The sequence below is a fragment of the Tachyglossus aculeatus genome, chromosome 14 (assembly GCF_015852505.1).
Source record: "Tachyglossus aculeatus isolate mTacAcu1 chromosome 14, mTacAcu1.pri, whole genome shotgun sequence".
In the NCBI taxonomy this organism is placed as follows: Eukaryota; Metazoa; Chordata; class Mammalia; order Monotremata; family Tachyglossidae; genus Tachyglossus; species Tachyglossus aculeatus.
This window is the reverse complement of record NC_052079.1, coordinates 5128993-5150686: the sequence shown is the minus strand read 5'-3', so window position 1 is coordinate 5150686 and position 21694 is coordinate 5128993. Positions and strand designations below refer to the sequence as shown.

General features: G+C 40.1%; 1 protein-coding gene across 1 annotated transcript; it reads right to left on the bottom strand.

Moving 5' to 3' along the window:
- Positions 1-785: 785 nt before the first annotated feature.
- Positions 786-19800, bottom strand: POLE2 (DNA polymerase epsilon 2, accessory subunit). Its single transcript, XM_038756853.1, has 19 exons — positions 19725-19800; positions 17345-17445; positions 15653-15728; positions 14613-14690; positions 14373-14466; positions 14045-14119; positions 13001-13084; positions 12202-12258; positions 10386-10434; positions 8566-8638; positions 6828-7000; positions 5863-5952; positions 5631-5685; positions 4551-4610; positions 4388-4465; positions 3898-4006; positions 2431-2607; positions 2106-2173; positions 786-891 (listed from the first exon to the last, which is right to left on the bottom strand). The coding sequence occupies exons 1-19, from the start codon at positions 19790-19792 to the stop codon at positions 873-875; spliced, it is 1584 nt and encodes a 527-aa protein (XP_038612781.1). The 5' UTR covers positions 19793-19800; the 3' UTR covers positions 786-872.
- Positions 19801-21694: the final 1894 nt, after the last annotated feature.

Sequence of the window (21694 nt, the reverse complement as noted above, 5' to 3'; positions counted from 1 at the left end):
CAGAGCACTGTACTAAGCGCTTGGGAAGTACAAGTTGGCAGTTTTATAGATGAGGGAACTGAGGCCCAGAGAAGTTAAGTGGCTTGCCCAAGGTCACACAGCTGACAAAGTGGTGGAGTCAGGATTTGAACCCATGACCTCTGACACCGAAGCCTGTGCTCTTTCCACTGAGCCACACTTCTGTTCTACTTCCACCCCTCCACTTACCTGCTGTGTGACCTTGGACAGCTCACTTTACTTCTCTATGCCTCATTTACCTCATCTGTTAATTCTCTTTATTTATATTAACGTCTGTATCCCCTAGACTGTGAGCTCATTGTGGGCAGGAATGTGTCTGTTATACTGTACTTTCCCAAGCGCTTGGTATAGTGCTTTACACATAGTAAGCACTCATTAAATATGATTAAATTAATGAATAAATGAATCTGTATAGTGGGGGGCGGTATTAAGACTAAGTCCAATGTGGGACAGGGACTGTGTCCAATCCAATTACCTTGCATCTGCCCCAGCGCTTAGTACAGTGAATGACACAAAGTAAGCATTTAATACTATTATTACTATTAATAAATTCACTGCCCACTTACAATCTAGAGGTATTAATGGTATCTGTGATTTTGATGGACAAAATGGTTAATAAAACTAAGTATTACATTGATGATGATTTCAGACCTTACAATACAGTATTGAGTTGGGATAGTTTCCTTACCAGAATAAGCTAAAACCATTTTTTCCTTAAAAACTTTATTTTTGAAGTTCCCAGAATGTACTAACTATAATTTAATATGTATAAATTTTACAAAATGACAGTAAAAGCACTCTGGAATTAAGTTGGGACAACTGATGATGGTGGGTTCTTTCAATCTCTGACCAACTCAAAAACCTTGAAGTTTGCTGAAAATAGGAAAAAAAAGTATTAGGTTTGTAACATGCAGTCTGTAAAGTGGACTATTTGAATAACTAATATTTTTCATTAAACATCTACTAAATATAGGGTGACCATTGGCAGCAGTTGCAAATAGCCAACGTACCTTTGCCCAACCAGAGGGCACTAAAATGTGCAGAGTAATTATTGATTATTAATGTCGGTCTCCCCGTCAAGACTGTAAACTCATTGTCAGCTGGGAACATGTCTACCAGCTCTGCTGTACTGTACTCTCCCAAGCACTTAGTACAGTGCTCTGCACACAGGAAGTGCTCAGTAAATACCAGTGTTGATGATGATAAATATCGAGGGTCACCATTCAGCACCTCACTCCCAAAGGGACAAGAGGAGTGAGTTCTGTCCTCATCACCCTTTTGAGCAGTAAACACTGCACCACTGCTTGCCCCTGAGACAAGGTCAAGAGGGAGGAAGAGATGATGGAGGTGAAAGAAACTACTGTTCTGTTTTGCTCAGCCTGGCTCACCAGACCACCTCAACCCTTCATTATCATCATCATCATCAATCGTATTTATTGAGCGCTTACTGTGTGCAGAGCACTGTACTAAGCGCTAGGGTAGTACAAGTTGGCAACCCTTCCTGATAATCAATCAACAATATTTATCGAGTGCCAACAGTGTGTAGCACTCTGTAATAAGTGCTTGGGAGGGGACAACAGAGTAGAAGCTAAGCTCTGGCATTGTTTCCACAACTTTGATGCCTCAATTTTTGAACATTTTCCTCAGGAAGGCATTATTACTCATTGCAAAAGGGTACTTTTACCCAAGCTTCTTAAATCCCAGGTAGGGGAATATGTAAAGAAGGTGAAATACATTCTGGCTCCCCTTACATTGATAACTATGATTAGACTAGATCTTCTATATTTCAACTAAGTTTTTAACCACCACTTTTCAACTGTCAAAGAGGTAGCTTCAGGTTGAAGCTGAATCTTCACTTGCCATGAAATGGGATCATCAAATTGGTTTGGATCGACACCAGAAGTCAGATCCAACCTATAAACATGTGTCTCATTGACTGCAGGAGGAGCTGCGTATGGCGATGAGAGAAAGCAGACAACCGTCTACAAGCAAGTGAAACTGGAAATATGTTCTCTGTTGCACCCTGCAATTGATACCCATGAGGTGAGAGAATCGATTGTAAGAAATAAAACCCCACATGCACTTACCTATCCTCTACTGTCTTGTTAGAAGGATAGAAAACCTTGAATGAAAATCCACTCCTTGGAAAAGATCCCTTTAGGGGAGAGGAACAATCCCAAATCAAATCATCATAAATACGATTGATGATGATAAGTGAGTAATCTACTCAGTGCTTAGTACAGTGCCTGGCACATAGTAAGCACTTAGCAAATACCATAATTATTATTATGCATTTAATAACCACTCTTCTAAAATGAGACTTCTGAAGTATACACTTGGCAACTAAGTATTAAGTTTTTAAAATATTCTCTTTTGGTACAATACATAGTAAAACATGAAGTAAGTTCTTACAGGGTTTACGCAAAGGCACTCTGTATTAGTCACGGTAAAAGGATCGTATTTGTCTGCAATGACAAGTAGGTCAGGTACAGGATACACTCTCATAGTATAGTCATATGCCCAGTATACTGGACTGACATAAAGTGGCAGAGGAGTCAGATGTCCTTGCGATAGTATGGTCTTTACAAACTACAAAAGAAAGAAAGGAGAAAATGTTTACTTATAGACTGGTAATTTAGCACCTAATTTTAGTTTTCAAAGAGTCACGATTGTGTTTGTGAAAATTAAACTTTTTCCTCCTGTGCTTCAAGGTGAATTTCTGCATATTTCCCCTCACAAAACACATTTTTCCCTCATCAAAATGGTTACGTATCCTGGAACAACTCTTAGCCCCACATTAAGCATGTGCAACCGCAAAATAGTGTAAACAAGGTATTTCATAATGGATGAGAAACCATCACCATAATAAACCTAGCTTTAAATCATATTGTTTAATACAGCAAATTACTATCTACTTCAAACCAGTGAAAGTATAGGTAGTAAGATTAAGCTGGGTATTAATTATTTTAGCAGTCCCTATTATCTGAGCAATACGGAATTATCAGTTTCTTTCATCTTATTTACCGCTTAATGAAATTGGCAATAGCTGTAGTTTAAAAAAGATAAAACTGGGGGAACGCCTGTACTCTGATGGTTCTATTTCCAGTAGCGAGAATATTCCTAGTCCAAAATTGGGATTTAAAACATTGTCTTGAACTTGAGGTTAAAATTCAAGTCTCCCTCGTGGGGTCCACAGGCTATGGTGTCTTTGAGGGCTGGAAGGCACCAGGTTCATAACATAGATGATTGGAGGTACTGCATTTCCTGAGGAGTTATAATTTGTGGGCACATTGTCTCTTTCTAGCATTTACACCCAAACTCTTTGAAGGCAAGGATCATGTCTACTAATTCTATGTTCTTATTTTATAGTAGACATGACATTAGTGATGATGGTGATGATGTCTTCTATTAAGCAACTTACTAAGGGCCAAGTGCTGTGCTGTGATAGATTAGATCAGACAGTTGCTGTCCCATACAGGGCTCAAAGTTCAATGGGGAGAGAGAACATTTTGTATATAAGGGAACTGAAGCACAGAGAAGATAAACAACCTGCTCAAGTTTACACAATAAGCAAGTGATGAAGCCCAGACTATGAACTGGATCTCCTGACTTCCAGTCCAGTGGTCTTTCCACTAGGCCAAGCTGCCTCCCATTTATACTCTCAAGTGTTTAATACAGTTCACTGCAAAGTAGGTGCTCCATAAATACTACCAATTCAGTCAATCAATGAATGATTTACTTTGCCCCAGAGAAAAATAAAGACTGTTTCCAGAATTCGATTTATCTTGTCTAGTACAGGGTAACTACTAAGTGGAATTGTTGGGTTTTGGCACACCATACCAAAAGAACATAGTAAAAAAGGGAAGGAATTTAACTTACATGGTTGGGAATATCCAAATTGCTACTAGGAAAACGGACACAATTTCTGCACATCTTATTCACCAAATCTTCACGAAAAACAATGATTTCTTGTGTGCAATATTGAATTCTGGAATAAAAATACTGGTTGAAATTCAGTTTCTGAGTTAAGAGGTGGTCTTAAGACAGAGAAAATGGATTACTGTGTCAGTAACCACCCACTGTAGCAGGAGAAATTAAATCAACTTGCACTTATACCAGCAAATAATTTGTAATTATGTACATTCTTGTTAATCTCTATAAATGATACGAGCATGAGAATTTCTTAGACAATAAATGGAAATTTTATCCTGTTAGTTTTTGCAAATTAGTCACCAAGGTTATAATTTAAATCAACATTATAATTGCTTTTATATTTGACACTCAAAAAATCACCGAGTACACACATTTTTTCCTGTCTCTCGCAGAAATGATGAAAATTCCACAGTACATAGAATTAATTTACACTTACCTGCAAGGATTAGTAGTGAAAACTGAAAAAGGCACCCGCTGTTTGAATTCATTAATGATATTTTCAGCAAGTGGTGGCCTGTACGAACAGTAGTATACTGTAAGCACCATGAATTCTTAAGGAAATTGTATGTAAACTTGCCAAAAATGTGAATCAAACTTACCTTGGTAAAATGAAACCAGGCCCAGGATCTTCTGGACCAGGTACAAAGACAAAACGACTACTGCAAATACAATTTGAATACAGTTGAATACAATGTTTAATAAAAAAACTACAGAGGCAGAATATTGATCTGAACATGAAACTACTGACTTGCTGAGAATCCATTTAAAATTTTAAACATTTCTCAGAATAGTATTAAAGCTGAATTATACATAAATAAATGGTAAAAGCAAAGCGAGTGAAAACATCTTGGCCTACCCACTGTTCAAAAGGCAAAACTGTATAAATTCAAAGATAATAGCATTGTGGTTCTTTGTTATTTTTTAAAATCCTCACAGTAGTAAATATATCAAGATTGGAATGTGAGAGAGAGACAAGTAATACTGGTAAATTATAGTTACAAACAGGAAACATGCTTTCAGGAAGGTTACTCCTTTTAATTATTGGCCTAATAAAATTCTAATGGACAATGTTACAATTCAAATACAAGAAGAGTTCCGTATTTTTTTGTTAATGATGTGCATATAGCTTTAATTCTACTTGTTCTGACGATTTTGACACCTGTCTACATGTTTTGTTTTGTTGTCTGTTTCCCCCTTTTAGACTGTGAGCCCACTGTTGGGTAGGGACCGTCTCTATATGTTGCCGACTTGTACTTCCCAAGCGCTTAGTACAGTGCTCTGCACACAGTAAGCGCTCAATAAATACGATTGAATGAAAGAGACCAATCTGCCATTTCTTGTGCTTTCTTGTGCTTTCAAAGTCTTTCATTACAATAAAAAGTAAAAAATGTTCATATAAGAAAAGTTCAAGAGATAGATAACTAATCAGTTTTATAGCAAGAAATAGTATTTGCCATTATCAGTGTACCGGGAAAGTAGAAGCTTTCCAGATATATTTCTGGCTTGGGAGATTAGCTAAATTCTATTAGTTCACGGGCAATTTGGGAATCTCCTTGCTTAGGAAAGGTTTTTATAACATGGCTCATTAATTTCTTTCTTAAAGCATGCAAACATCACTCTCTATACTTTTTAACAAAAGTTTACTACGTTTTTTAGATAACTGAAGTGTAGATCATTACCTTTTGTGAATACTTGGGTATTCACATATTATGTCCGCAAGAGCCTTCAGGGAATCTGAAACAACAAAGGAATGTTAAATTCAGTTGGGTGTTCTGTGTTCAATACAACCAAATTACAGTACATTTGATTACATATGATGACACCCTAAAACTTTTACCTTAATGAATCCAAGTACTATATTTAATATCAATTATTAGCTACAGAAGAAATACAGTATTAACTGTTCAGTACCTTTTAGTGCTTGAACTTGATTTTTTCCATATGGCGCAGAAGAGAAATTTCCACAAAAGATAAAGCAGGTTGGAGGTATGGAAGAATAACCTGAGGAGTATGAGAATTAATAACTTTTCTATTCTAGAAAGCTGACTACAAGCAAATCAACTAATGCAAATAGACTGTATATTTCTTTAAAGCTTTTTTCCAAATTAAGGAAATATATTTCACAAAGCCCTTAATAAAAAATGTTAATAACTGTGGTATGTGTTAAATATGTACCAAGCGCTGTGCTAAGCGCTGTGGTAGATAGAAGATAAGGTGATCAGCTCCCATACAGGACTAACAGTTTGTCAGAGAATAGGTTTGAATCGTCATTTTCCACATGAGGGAACTCAGGCACAGAGAAATTAAGTGATTTGCCCAAGGTCATACAGCAGGTAAATTGTGGAGCTGGAATTAGATCCCTGGTCCTCTGACCCCATAGTCTTTTTCCACTAGGCCATGCTGCTTCACTAATGATATAACAATGATCTGAAACTTGCTTTGAACTCATTTCCTGGGAAATATTTAACTGATGTTTGAGTGTGTATTATCCTCTAAAACAATTTAATTTTAATACTGCATATGCTTAGGCAAATAACTACACATAATAATAATGCTTAACCCTATGTGCCATACACTGCACTAAGTGCTGGAGTAGATAATCAGGTTGGACACAGTCCCAATCCCACACTGGGCTCAGTCTAGGGTGGAGGGAAAACATATTGGGAACCTTGGGCACAGGCATGTTAAATGACTTGCCCAAGGTCACACAGCAGATACCTGGCAGAGCTAGGATTAGAACACACGTCTCCTGACTACCAAGGCAGTGTTCTTTCCACTAGACCATGCTGCTCCAAAGTACATGTTACCTAAAGCGGACTGAGATCTGAAATCTTGGGACAAGGATCCAAAAAGGTACAAATCCAAATTGCACTTACCAGAAAACATAGTATGAAGCTTTTCCAAAACTTCTACCTGGTCTAACCAGACATCAGACAAAAATACAAACATGGCATCTTCATTCTCATCTTCCAACTGTTTCAATTTGGCAGAAGTTTTCACAGACGTTGAAGACGGGCCTCCAAAGAAGTTTGTATTTCCATAGTATGCCCTATGTTATTCACATCAAAGTTAGTCATTTTTTCTTCCCCATTACATTTCAGTACTTTCCCCCTTCATGTGTTCTATTTTGGCTCTTCTATTTCCAATTCACAATACATTTTTCACCAATATTCTTTTCTCATGAAAAAAAATGTATCGGGCTGATGGAAAGTTTATCAAAACAGTGTTAACTTCGCAGAGTGCTGTACTAAGCACTTGGGAGAGCAGAAATCAAAAGTGTAGGAATAGATGATCACCACGATGCTTCTACCATACTGTCACTAGGTATACTTGGCTAGAATCAACAGTTGGGCAGGGCAGAAGAGGTTCTGCCCGCTTTATTTTCCAAAAAGAAACAATCATAGATGAAAGCATAATGTTGATCAATCAATCAGTGGTATTTATTGAGTGCTCACTGTATGCAGAGTACTGTACAAAGCATTTGGGAGAGAATCATACAAGAGAGTTGGTAGACACAATCCTTGCCCTCAAGGAGCTTAGTCCAGTGGGGGAGACACATTAAAATGAATCACAGATAGGGGGAATGAAAGATGCATATATAAGTACTGTGGAGCAGAGTGGGGTGAATATCAAGTGCTTAAGGGGTAAACTGTAAGCTTCTTGTGGACAGGGATTATGTCTACCAACTCTATCGTACTGCACTTTCCCAAGTACTTAGTACAGTGCTCTCCACACTGTAAGCACTCAAATACCATTGATTAAGTAATACAGATCCAAGTACCTAAGCAATGCAGAATTGAGGAGGCAGGTAGAGGAAATAAGGGTTTAATCAGGGAAGGCCTCTTGGAGGAGACATGATATTAGGAGGGTTTTGAAGGTGGGGAGGGTGGTAGTCTGTCAGATATGAAGTGGGAGGGAGTTCCAGATCCAAGGATGAACATACACAAGGCGTCAATGTTAGGATCAAAGATACAGTGAGTAGTTTGACGTTGGAGGATCCAGGTGTCTGGTTTGGGTTATAGTAGGAGGTCAGCGAGGTAGGTAGTAGGGAAAGGGCTGACTGCCTTAAAGCCGATGGTAAGGAGTTTGTGTTTCATGCGGAAATGGATGAACAACCATCCACCTTTGCGTTTTTATACTTTAACAAAAATATATGACCTCTTCATTAAAGAACAGAGAAAAAATATCCAGAAGAGGAGAAATTATCAGACTGACTCTCTGGGAGGCAGACTCTTAAAAGGAGCAGCCTACCATCTGTGGCCTTATGGCCTTGGGTTATATGGTCCAGAATGAAGGTGAGGCCCCCTTGCCTAGTTACCTAGTCTATCATTCACTTATTCAATTGTATTTACTGAGTGCTTACTGTATGCAAAGCACTGTAAGACTTGCCATTAACACATATCACTCAGGCATATGGCCCTGAAATGAATGGAAAGATTAGAGACAATAAGGCTTGGGAACAGACCCAGGGAAATCCATCTCCCCAACAAGCAATATAAAAAGAGTAAATGGGCAATGTGAATTTCTATTCCTGAGACACTGTGCCTTCATCAACTTTTGGCAAAAACAGCAAGTGTCAGACAGTCAATCACACAGTCCTTTTTTGGCTTTTACCTAGTAGTACTGGAAGGTTCGGTAGGTGGAAATCCAAAGGCATTTACATGAAACACTTGATCTTCAAACCAACCTGAAAAAAAGCCACAGTGTAAATCACATTACCCCAACTGTAATATCTAAATTGCTGATTGGACGAAACAGTTACAGTAACATTTACAAACATTAGCCCTAAGCAAGCTAGAGCTGGCAAAGGTACCCAGGACAACCAAGCCAATTGTTCGGGTGGCACAATTACCACAAGACTGAAAACAGCAGGCCTCTCTGGCCCGACAAAGGCTGAGAGGAAACTAAAGTTCAGAAAATTGCCACCGGTTTGGGCCAGGAACACATGAATTGCTGTTCAATGAAGCCTGAAGATGGTAAATTTAAAACAAACAAAAGGAAAAACATTTTCTCACAGGGAAGAAGCACAAGAGATTCATTACCACAAGAAGTTGGGCAGGCGGAAAATTCCGTAGGTTCAAGAAGAGGTTGGATTAACTCACGGATGAGAGACTCACAGTGGGTATCAGAGGGAAAACTCTGGGATGTTACTGTGCAGTTGGATGTCAATGGCCAAGGGTGGATATCATATTGTCGTTCCATGCACATTCTTTATTGGCACAATCAATGCAACAGAATGCTGGACTGGCTTGGCCATTTATCCGGACCAGTATACCACTTCTGTTTGGCTTAAAATAAGAATGTAGCCTATGGGAAAATCTGAAGATGGGCAATTTAAAAATTGATAGGGCTCCAATGCTACGTAATTTTACGTTAAGATTCAGAAGTAGCATTAGTGAAGTCCAAAATTAATTTTTCATACTGAACTTAACAGGATGCTATGTTAGTGCCTGTTCATAAAATTTAAAGGATGCATCCTCTTGCCTTCTTCCATTTTTTAATTATGCAGTCTTAAAATTAGAATTTATTCAATCATATCTATTGAGCACTGTGTGCAGAGCACTGTACTAAGCACTTGGGAGAGTACGATGTAACGATAAACAGGCACATTCCCTGCCCAAAGGTGACATTATTGTATTATAAAACGATATGCAGCCTCACTAGCCAATACTTCCTATCTGAATGCTTACATTTTATACAATTGAAAATTGGATTTGTTTAATATAAGGTAGCAGAAATAAGTAGAAAATTCCATCACTGGGTCTGACAGTAGTTCAGTTCAACCCAGAATTTGGTCTGACGGTGGCACAAAATGGAGAAACTGTGTGAATTATCAGACTTTGGGAAATTTGGAGTAGGAATTTTTCCAGAAAAAAGTGCATTTTACAGTTTTCATTCAATGCATGTCCCACTTTCAGATGGAGCAGCCAACTCACTTAGGCAGACACTAAGGCTCCAAGCAAGATGCCTCAACTTGATCTTATCCCTAACAGCCCATGCCCTCATACCCCCTAATTTGTAACTCAGTCTACTAAATTTGGTCATGCAACAACAAAGATTCTTCTCATCAACAAGTTCAGGCCAAATATTCTCATGTTAAATAAGGCATCACAAATATAAATAAAAGGTAATGGGTGACACATATAACGCCTAAGGTCCTACCAGGATGAATCATGTAAAGTTGACAGGCCTCCTTTTCTGGCATTATTTTTTTTTCCACTCCACAAATATCTCGGTTGGGTCACAGATTTTCTCATTAACCAAATTCTGTGTGCTTTTTTGGCTCACCCTAGGTGTGATTTTACTTTTAGGAACCACAAGTGAAAAAATGCTGTTTTTCCATAACACCTGAGCTTTTTCTAGCTGTAGTTTCACTACAAGAAGTTTAAAAGAAATCATGTAAATTTATGAAATGTATAGTTATATCGACTTACCTTCTGCTAAGACATAACACGAATCTGTATATAGACCACTATGGAACTGGTGCACAACCGTTTAGGAAAAGAAATACACGTATTCATGAGGCAATATTGAATCAAATGTAATTTTTTAACCATCATGGATTTAGAGGCCAAGGAGTTTCAGTGTTGCATCTTTACCACATGCTTTGTTCTAGGGAGTAAATCTAGCTACACTTGTGATGAGGCTCGTCCTTAGGACAATCCCTCCAGACCCAGTGAGTGAGGGGGCAGCTGGGAGCCCCTCAGCCCTCTTCAGCTCTCCTTCCCCCTGCCAGGGACTAGCATAGCCCACTGGAAAGAGCACATGCCTGGGAGTCAGAGGACCTAGGTTCTAATCCTGGCTCCACCAACTGTCTATTGGGTGACCTTGTGCAAGTCACTTAACTTCTCTGTGCCTCAGTTCCCACATCTGCAAAATGGGCTACCTCGTACTTAGACTCTGAGCCCCATGTGGGACCTGGTTATCTTGTATCTTGTATCTACCTCAGCGTTTAGTACAGTGCCTGGCACATAGTAAGCACTTAACAAATACCACAATTATTACTGTATATGGGGAAGCCCTCCAGAATACCACTCATCAGTTGCAGTGGGGAGCCAGCAACAGAACATTGGGGGACAAAGGGAGGAAAGTTAAAGAGCCCAAAATCCACTTTTTAAGCTTTTCCTTGCTGTCCCACACCCTGACAGTCTACCATCCCTCTCCCTTCTGTGTCATCCTTGCACTTGGATTTGTACCCTTCAAGCACTTGATAGTAACTCCATCCTCAGCCCCAAAGCACCCTTGTACATATCCATAATTTATTTTCCTGTCTCCCCATCTAGACTGTAAGCTCCTTGTGGACAGGGAACATGTCTACCAACTCTGTCTTCTCCCAAGCACTTAGTACAGCATTCCGCACATAGTTAGTGCTCCATAAATACCAATGATTGACTGATTGACCGAGTCATCCCACTTGCCAGGACCTTGGACTTTTCCTAGCAAGAGTAGGAAGCATAGAGATGTAATAGGGTTTGGGACCATAACCGTTCACAACCATCTCCTAGGCTCCCAAGTGGGAGCTGCTTCCTGGAACCTGGTTTACCAGGATGAGAGAGTCCTCTAAAGAGAGAAAGCAGTATAGCCAAATGAAAGGAGCCAGGCCTGGGAGTCCGAGGATCTGGGTTCTAATCCCAGCTCTGCCACTTGTCTGCTGTGTGACCTGGCCAGACACTTAACTTCTCTGTGCCTCAGTTACCTCATCTGTGAAGTAGGCTTTGAATCCTCCTCCTTCGGACAGACTGTGAGCCCCATATGGAATTATCTTTTATCTACCCCAGTGCTTAGTACAGTGCTTGGAACATAGTAAGTGTTTAACAAATACCTTTTAACAACAACAACAACAAAAAAATAAAACAAAACCAGGGGGATCCAGAATTATTCAAAGTCCCATCAGGAGGGTCAGAAAGGTGCAAATGGCTTCCACAACTTTGGGCTGAGCAGATGAGGTGGGAGAGGGAAATTAAAGATCAATAAAACCCTGAGATGGCTCTGCATGAAGTTAAGTGCCTTAAGCCCCAATCTCTTTTTCGGGGATGGCCCTGCTAACAGTCCACTAGAACCTCTTCTTTCCTTATGGAGGTTTAGAGGGAAATGATTATATATTTAGAGCACAAATACATAAGAGATTATTTTTCTTGTAATCTAGATGAATCTAACCAGAACTTCCCAATACATTTATTGTAAATTTAAACCATTTTAGAATACATTTTTTCTGGAAAACTCTCATTCTTTGTATCATGTAAAGGATATAGCTTTACTAAGATCCAGCTGTACAGCTCCTGTAGGATCTTCCAAGAAAAATTTTCCCTAAAAAGTTTTTTGAAAAAAAATTGAAGTACTGTACAAACATACATTCTTCAAGAAGCAGGGTACCACAGCCATTACTGCCCTCCCCCCCTTCCCCCCACAGAAGTTTGAATGAACATTTTATACTCTCTTCTTTAACATTCAGGAGTTACATATGCAGGTGCATATAATGAAAACCCTCTAGATATTCATTTTTCCAATATTGGCTGTGTTTCCAACCAAAATGGATTTAGTCCCTTAGAAGACAGTTTGGAAAAAGAACATCTCAATCCCAATCTCCTTGGTACACTAGACCAGAGAAACATCTAATTTTAAGATTTATTTGAACACTCAAATATCCCAATGCTGCAGATTTTTAAAAGCTGAGTTGGAAGAAACAAGATTTGCAAACCTGAAGTTTTTTTTTTAATGTTCTCTTTCTTCAGGGCAACAATAATCCCTGCCTATCAGGCAAAGGACTTAAAAGAAAAAGCTCCAGTTACTCACATGCAATAGTACTAGCAAAATCCTGATTATGTCTGTAAGGGATGTGCCTTCTGTTCTATATAATTCAATCATGCTCTTCTAATAATTGTGGCACAAAGTTACCTGTGGAAAGCTAGCTCTTTATAATGTTGCAAATAAGCATAGATTTTTATTTTTTCTATGTAAAACTCTACATTAGAAACTGTTCTGAAAGCTGCCATTTGGAAGAATGCAGAAGGTAAAGTAGAACAATATTCTTCTTGTAAGGTCCCCCTACCTCTTTCAGCTGGGTTATCATCCCAAGAACAATCAGTTCGCCAATTTTTGCAGTGCTTCCCAGAAGAGTTTCTATTGTTTTAAGCTGAAGTAAAATAAAGGAAATTCTTTGGATACTGAGAAATTCAAACAGAGTCCCCAATTCTTACTTTTAGAGCCAACCATTTTGTTCAATAAGTAGCTAAATAACTTAAATAGCTTACTAAATAAATTAATATAGCTAGAATTTAACTTGTTAGGAATTGTGTGTGTTGCAGAGCACTGGCTACAGTACAATTTCAATATATTTAAATAATACGGGACTGCTAATGATGACTGTTGCAGTGAATGAAAAGAAGCAAAATTGGGAAGTTGAATTTTATCCTGTATGGCCCTAAACAACGTTACACAACACATCATCAAGGAGTACCAAAGAAATTCTCCGAATGATCCTACCCACAGCGCTCAGCTCTGCAAACTGCCAGGGCAAGTAAAAACGTTTATATTAATTAGAAGACCATTTAGTGTACCGAGCGACTAGTAAAAAGAAAACTATGAACTAAACTGCTTTTGGTCTTTTGATAAGGATGTATAGCTATTAGACTTAGCGGGTAATATGTCTGAAGGAGCTCAGTGCAACACAAACTGGGACTCTAGAAATCTGATATGAAAATAACAGTTCCGGGAAAGAGAGCTGCATCTCTCTGAGAAACTATCTTGGCAGCCAATTAGAGTTTCCTACCGACAGCACCCTTTTTTTCCTTGGAAATCTCCTGCCACTTCACCCCCTCATCCCACAGACCCCACAGCCAGGGATACCGTGTTAGGAAAAGGGTGTGCTGTATCCAGGGAGAAAGAGCTAGACCCGAATGGTGAATAAAGGGGCAGTCAAGGACTCATTCCAAACCAGTTATTCAAACTGGATCCTATGGCACAAAATTCGCTGTGGGCGGGGAATGTGTCTGTTTATTGTTCTACTGTTCTCTCCCAAGCGCTTAGTACAGTGCTTTGCACACAGTAAGCACTCAATCAATACGATTGAATGAATGAAGTAGAGCATTCAAACCTGAAACTTGCTTCTGCTTTCATCAGGGTGAGCACCGATCACCGGAGGTGTAAACAGCTCATGTCTGTGGGTTCTCTATGAAAAGTAGGACTCGTTTGGGTTAACCGAGAGACATTTTAAGTTCTCTGAAGTATTTCAAAGCTTAGAACAGTGCTTTGCACATAGTAAGCGCTTAATACCATTATTATTATATGAACATGCAAGTAACTACTGGAGTACAAATCCCAGCAATGTGCTTATTTGTAAATATTCTTAAAATTAGTTGCCATTCTTCTTTAAGGCTTTACTTAAGCCTATTAAGCCAATATGCAAATGGCATTTTGCTCACCTGCTGTAAAATCGTATAACGTTCACGAAAGACTTCTGCTTTGTCTCTCGCAGTTCCAAATAGATTTGGTGAAGGATGATTAGTCATTGACAGACTAGAAAAAACAAATACAATATATTTTTGTCTTCTGAAATGGCATAATCAATCATCCCCAACATGGGTTACAAGGAAAGAGTAAGAACATTTATTCTTTGAAAAAACAAAGGATAGCAGACGGGATTAAAACATGGCAAGACTTACGGTAGAAATTTTTTCCTTTCTGAACTGTATACAAAGCGTGGAATATCATAAGCTCCAATTATATTGAAAATATGTTCTCTGAAAAAGAAACATGAAACCTTATTTACTGTAAAAGAAATATTTCAAGTCTTGTATGATAAAAAAAAAAGTGTCATTTGCAGTGAAGGAAATGTGACCAACATTTTAAATTAACTTTCATTTTTGCCTCTTCTTCCATTATTGCATCCCCCGATTTAATGTGCTCTGTCTAGTGTTACTTCAGTATAGGACTCATTAAGCATTGATGCCATAGTTGGTTTTTACATTTGTTCAGCTCAACTTAACCCTCACGCCACCAACCCTGGCAGAACTTTAGTTTGATGACACAGACCTGACTGGGAAAGCATAAACTGCCTGGAACTTATGTTTCCAGGGAAGAAAAGTTGGTTTCCAGGAAGTCTTAGATGCCATGGAAACTTATAATGTAAGGAAACCATTTTCCCAGGCTGTCAGGGTTACATATGGAGAGAATGAAAGAATTTGGTAAGTCCTAAGACATCAGACAAGCCATGGCAATGTATTTTAACCCTGGTATGGAACCCAAAACCCATTTCTGAATGCAAACAATAATTTGCAAGTACATTTTTAATAGGACAGATGGGCTGTGCAAAGGTTCACCCATCCTAACAAAAGTAGGCAACTATTTCAAGTAATTACGATGAACACAAATAATGGAAAAATACGGATAAACATCTGAGTGCCTAAATCCAAGCCACAAAAAATAAACTTTTCTGCAACTCACTTCATAGAAAAAAAATCTACATTCAAATATTTAATGTTTTCAGAAATGTAAAATTCCCTAAACATGAAGAACTGAGAAAACATTTAAAGATATTTACAAATTTACAGTTCAGTGCATTAATAGGGAAGTTGGAAACATTTAGAAACATTTCCCATTTAGAAATCTTTGTAGAAACACTGAACATTTATTTTCTCTAAGGATATTATTGAAAGTGGGCTATGAATAAGGCAGCAAAGGAAAGGAATTCATGTCAACATACATAGCTTCATCTACTGATTGACTGCATTCTTGGACTGCTATTTCCACAACGGACCGTTCAATCATATTAGATGACACTGAAAAAATAATTTTGAAGGTAAACGTAAATATTAGGTCTCAATAAATGTTCTTAAAATAGCTCAACAACTCATAAAAAATAAAAATATCCCTTAATATAAGCAGTATTCTTATTTATGCAGCCTCAAAGAAACAGGTTATTTCAGTTTTTATAGTTCCCCAAATTTAAATTATTACATGTGCATGGGAAATAAGCTTGTAGTTAATAAACCCTTTTGTAAAGTTTTATTTAGTTTTTCACAACAGCTAACCCCATTTCAAGATTTAAAAATATTCAGACCTCAGGGTTGAAACTGATTTATTTCAAAAGAACTATAGAACAATAGGTTTTAAAGTCCCTAGTACAACTGGTTGATTACCCTAAAAATGTCACATCCTTGGGCAACAAAGTAATGTTTCTGCATCTCATAAGAGTCACCAAATCCCACTGCCCATTTTTAAATGAAATAACTAGGGTCATTTTAAAGTTAAAATTACCTACAGTTCTTTCAGTTGCAAAGGAAACAGTGTCCCAGCACTCAGAAAAGTGCCTGGCACGTAGTTAACGCTTCAGGAATACCATTAAAAAAAGTGCAATGCTCAAGTATCCATTAGAACTAAAAATATCAAAGGTGCAAGGAGCTATATCTAAATTGGTAGAAAGAATCAAACTGGTGAAGTAAGAGTGGAGAATAGTAGGGTTTTTTCTCTTTTTTTTTCCTGGTGAAAGCTGAAAGAATGGTTTACCCAGACCATAATCCATAATGCTACTCTGCTGCACAGATTCCACCGGTGCCACTAACTGCTAGAAAGTGGGGAAGGTGTCTGTGCCCGGGGACAGTAAATTCAAGAAAGGTTTAGAAAAAAAACCCAACCTAGCCCTAAAATCCTTACTGGGTTATTAGCGGGATGAGTTAGAGATAATATAATGGATATCTTTCAACTGTCTTGTGGTATTTCTGTCAGAGAGAGCCCACTGGAATGGATGGATCCCTTTTTGATCCAATCTGGTATCTGTGGGGTATCTTCTAGTCCCTTCTCTTCACTCACCCTTCAGCAGCACTGGATCCCAGGAGACCCTGGTAGGACCCCAGAGGCTGCTGTTCCAATTTCTATCGGAAGCAAGTTACTGGTACTGGTGGTGGAGCTGGGGGATCATACACCTTCCTGTCTCCTTTTCACTCTCCCAGTAAGGCTCAAGAAAGGGAAGGCTACTTTGATACCAAACAAATTAACATCAGATATGCTAACATCTTAATATCACTCCACTGCCTAAAAGCAGAATGCCCAATAGTCAATTCTCAAGGCTCAGCTGAGTCCTATTCACTATCATTCTTCCATCCCACTACCTTGCCCCAGCTAGTTTTGACCAAATCCAAGGTCAGGGGAAGGTAAGGAATGGTGTCAGGGAGCTCTCTGGAGTCCACAAGAAGCTGGCAGTGCTTCGTGTTTACTCTGAGTTAAGGAGATAATATGAACAAGTTATAAACACTATGAATAGGTTAAGCGTTGTATTTGTTCTATCTGGGAATTCAATATGAATTCTCTAAGTAGCACATTTAAAAACTGCATGCATTCATCAAAATTCAAGATTAAGTATATTCATAATTTTATTGAACAATTAAATGTTACTCACAAGGCTGTTTTTCAACAGCATCAATGACACTTTCCAATGCATCTTCAAGCTCCAGTTCATTGATGGACTGAAGTGCACCAGTAAGGTAAGTAGTAGCCTCACTGAAAAATAAATTGTGCATGACAATTAACAATCAAGACTTTCTTCTTCCTGTCTATTATGCTACTGGTATTCACACAGTCTATTATGGGGATAAGCCTTTTTGGTAAAGTTTGTTTATTGGGCTCTATTTGTTAACTATTCTGAGCACTTTTACGGAGGCCTTCAGGGCTTTAATTTTCTACATCCATATATGTATAATTCAAATTCTAGGGTGACTATACTAGAACCACCACTGTACAGTAAGACACATTATCAATCAATGATACTTATTGAGCATTTACTGTGTGCAGAGCATTGTACTAAGCGCTTGGGAGCATACATCGGAGTTGGTAGACACATTCCCAGCCCACAAGGAGCTTACAGACACTCAGACAAATTGCAGATACATACATAATTGCTGTGGAACTGAGGCTAGGGTGAATATCAAGTTCTTACAGTGTACCCTCCATACTTCCATCTCATCTATCCCACACTCAACCCCATGACTGCATTTTCCGTCATGACAGGAACAGCTTTCCCCTTCATATCACAGTCCACTACTCTCCCCTCCTAAAATCACATCTCCTCCAAGAGGCCTTCCCAGACTAAGTCCTTTATTTCCTCAATCTGCCCTCCCCTCTGCATCCACTATGAACTTGGCTGTGTACTTATTAAAAGGATATATAATAATAACAATAATGGTATTTAAGTGTTATGTGCCAAACATTGTACCAAGTACTGAAGTAGACACAAGATAGTCAAGGCAGGTACAGTCCTTGCACCGGGTTCACATTTTAAGTAGGAGGGAGAACAGGTACTAAATCCCCATTTTACAGATGAGGAAACAGGGGCACAGATTCGAAACACCCAAGAACACATTTATTGGCCCAATACGAATCCACGGTCTTGTTCATCATGACTCAGTCAAAGTATTTATGAAGTGCTTATTGTGTGCAGAGCACTACACTACGCTTGGGAGAGTACAATACAACAATGTACAGGCTCATTCCCTGCTCACAAGGACTTTACATCTTGGGAGGGTGACATATGGGAATTAAGACTGTGAGCCCCCCGTGGGACAACCTGATCACCCTGTAATCTCCCCAGCGCTTAGAATAGTGCTTTGCACATACTAGGCACCTAATAAATGCCATTATTACTATTATAAACCAGGTCACGCCCCCTCTGTATGCCTCAGTTTCTCCTATGTAAAAGAGAATGGCCCAACTCTCTCCTAGGGATGCTACTAGTCCATTTGGGGGAAAAATGGTGGGGCCCAAGATAACACCTTCACTGCTGTCAGGGGTTCTGATTAACTAACTCTGCAACCAGCCAAAGAAGTCTGCGAGCTCCTGAAAGAGGCACAGCGAAGGTGCTTGGAGATTAGGGATGTGGGCGTTGCTGCTTCTCTCTTGCAGAGAGTATCGGGGAGACGGGGGTGCCTGAGCCCCCAAAGTGGGAGCCGGAGGCTGGCGACCTGGGCTTGACAGGTCCCCACTTCAATCCATACTTCATGCTGCTGCCCGGATTGTCTTTGTCCAGTAACGCTCTGGGCATGTTACTCCCCTCCTCAATAATCTCCAGTGGCTACCAACCAATCTGCGCATCAGGCAGAAACTCCTCACCCTGGGCTTCAAGGCTGTCCATCCCCTCGCCCCCTCCTCCCTCACCTCCCTTCTCTCCTTCTCCAGCCCAGCCCGCACCCTCCGCTCCTCCGCCGCTAATCTCCTCACCGTACCTCGTTCTCGCCTGTCCCACCATCGACCCCCGGCCCCCGTCCTCCCCCTGGCCTGGAATGCCCCCAGTCCCTCTGCCCATCCGCCAAGCTAGCTCTCTTCCTCCCTTCAAGGCCCTGCTGAGAGCTCACCTCCTCCAGGAGGCCTTCCCAGACTGAGCCCCTTCCTTCCTCTCCCCCTCGTCCCCCTCTCCATCCCCCCGTCTTACCTCCTTCCCTTCCCCACAGCACCTGCATATATGTTTGTACATATTATTCTATTCATTTATTTATTTTACTTGTACCTATCTATTCTATTTATTTTATTTTGTTAGTATGTTTGGTTTTGTTCTCTGTCTCCCCCTTTTAGACTGTGGGCCCACTGTTGGGTAGGGACTGTCTCTAGATGTTGCCAACTTGGACTTCCCAAGCGCTTAGTACAGTGCTCTGCACACAAATACGATTGATGATGATGACAGCGCTGGCCCTCACCAGGCCGGGCCAGAGGACCCCTTAAGGGCCCGGGACATCCCCCCCCCAACTTTCCCAATGCCCCCACGAGTCCCTCCCCTGCACTAAACTCACCCCCGGAGCAGGAGACCCCGCAGTTTAAAAGCGGAGATAACTTTACTCCGCAGCCGCTCAGGCGCCATCTTCACGTTTTGGCGCCACAGAGGCCCAGGCTCCTCCTCTGAGATCCTCCCTCACGCTCCTCCCTCAGCTCCTCCCCCTGGATCCTCCCTCAGTCATCATCAATCGTATTTATTGAGAGCTTACTGTGTGCAGAGCACTGTACTAAGCACTCCTCTTCCTGGATCCTCCCTCAGCTCCTCCCCAGGATCTCCCCTCAATCCTCTCCCAGAGTCTTCCCTCAGGCCCCTCCTCCAGGGTCCTCCCCCAGAATCCTCTTTCAAATAATATTTTTTTAAAAAATAATAATAATGACGATAACTATTATTATATTTGATAGGCCCTTGCCACGTGTCAAGCACTGTTCTAAGCACTGAGGTAGCTACAACTTAATTAGGTTGTACACAGTCCCTGTCCCACTTGGAACTCAAGGTCTAAGAGGGAGAACAGGTATTTTATCCTCATTTAACAGGTGAGGAAACTGGCACCGAGAAGTTAAGTGAACTGCCCAAAGTCATACAGCAAGCAATTGGCATAACTGGGATTAAAATACAGGGAGTCTGTACACAGTCCCTGTCCCACTTGGGACTCAAGGTCTAAGAGGGAGAACAGGTATTTTATCCTCATTTAACAGGTAACTCTCCCCCTTTTAGACTGTGAGCCCACTGTTGGGTAGGGACTGTCTCTATATGTTGCCAACTTGTACTTCCCAAGCGCTTAGTACAGTGCTCTGCACACAGTAAGTGCTCAATAAATACGATTGATTGATTGATAGGTGAGGAAACTGTCACAGAGAAGTTAAGTGAACTGCCCAAAGTCATACAGCAAGCAATTGGCAGAACTGGGATTAAAATACAGGGACTCCGTCTCCCAGGCCTGTGGTTTTTCCAGTAGAGAGCCACACTGTCATGGAGAGATAGGAGCCCGAGGACCCAGGTTCAAGTTCGAGCTGTGCTGCTAATCTGCTGTGTGACCGTGGGCAAGTGACTTAACTGCTCTGTACCTGTTTTCTCATATGCAAAATGGGGATAATACCTGTCTTATCGACCTACCTCAGAGGGTTGTTGTGAGGGCTGAAATGAGAATACTTTGGAATAAAAGCCTTATAGAACACCTGCCCCCATCCCCACGTGTCTACCAACTCTGTTATATTGTACTCTCCCAACCACTTCGTATGATCTGCACACAGCAAGCACCCAATAAATACGATTAATTGACTGTTTTAGCTCAAAAAGATGTAACCCAATCTCCTTTAGGGATTACATGCTAGTTACTCTTAAAACAGGACTCTTAGAGATGGGGGGTGGAGACCGTTCTTAGGAAAAGACACCTTCACCTAGCACAAGGTGTGAAAGGAAAAAATTCTCCCAAGTGTTAAGTTCAGTGCTCTACACACTGTAGAAACTCAATACTACTGATTAATATAATGGGAAAAGGTGGGCAACGTAGTTGATCACAAGCCGTATGTGTCACGGACATCATGTCACTGCTTATATATAAAACTAGAACCTATAAACATTACCTTGGATCTGCAACCTTTAAGCACTTGACATTCACCCCACCCTCAGCCCCATGTACTGTAATTTATTTTAATGTCAGTCTCCCCCTCTAGGCTGTAAACTTCTTGTGGGCAGGGAACATGCCCACCACCTCTGTTGTATGCTCCCAAGTCTTTAGCACAGCGCTCTGCACACAGTAAGCATTCAATCAATATTATTGATTGACTGATTAAACAAGAATGATATGCAGGGGCCAGGAAATCCTGCAGCTCTCTGCATTAGTCTGCCCCTTTTTAAAGTATTGTGTTAAATTTTGTTCACTGAAATTTTTAAAAGGATATAGAGTAACGGAAGAGGGTTCAGATAAAAGGAACAAAAATGATTAAAGAATGGGAAAATTAATCAAGAATATTTATTGAGTACCTA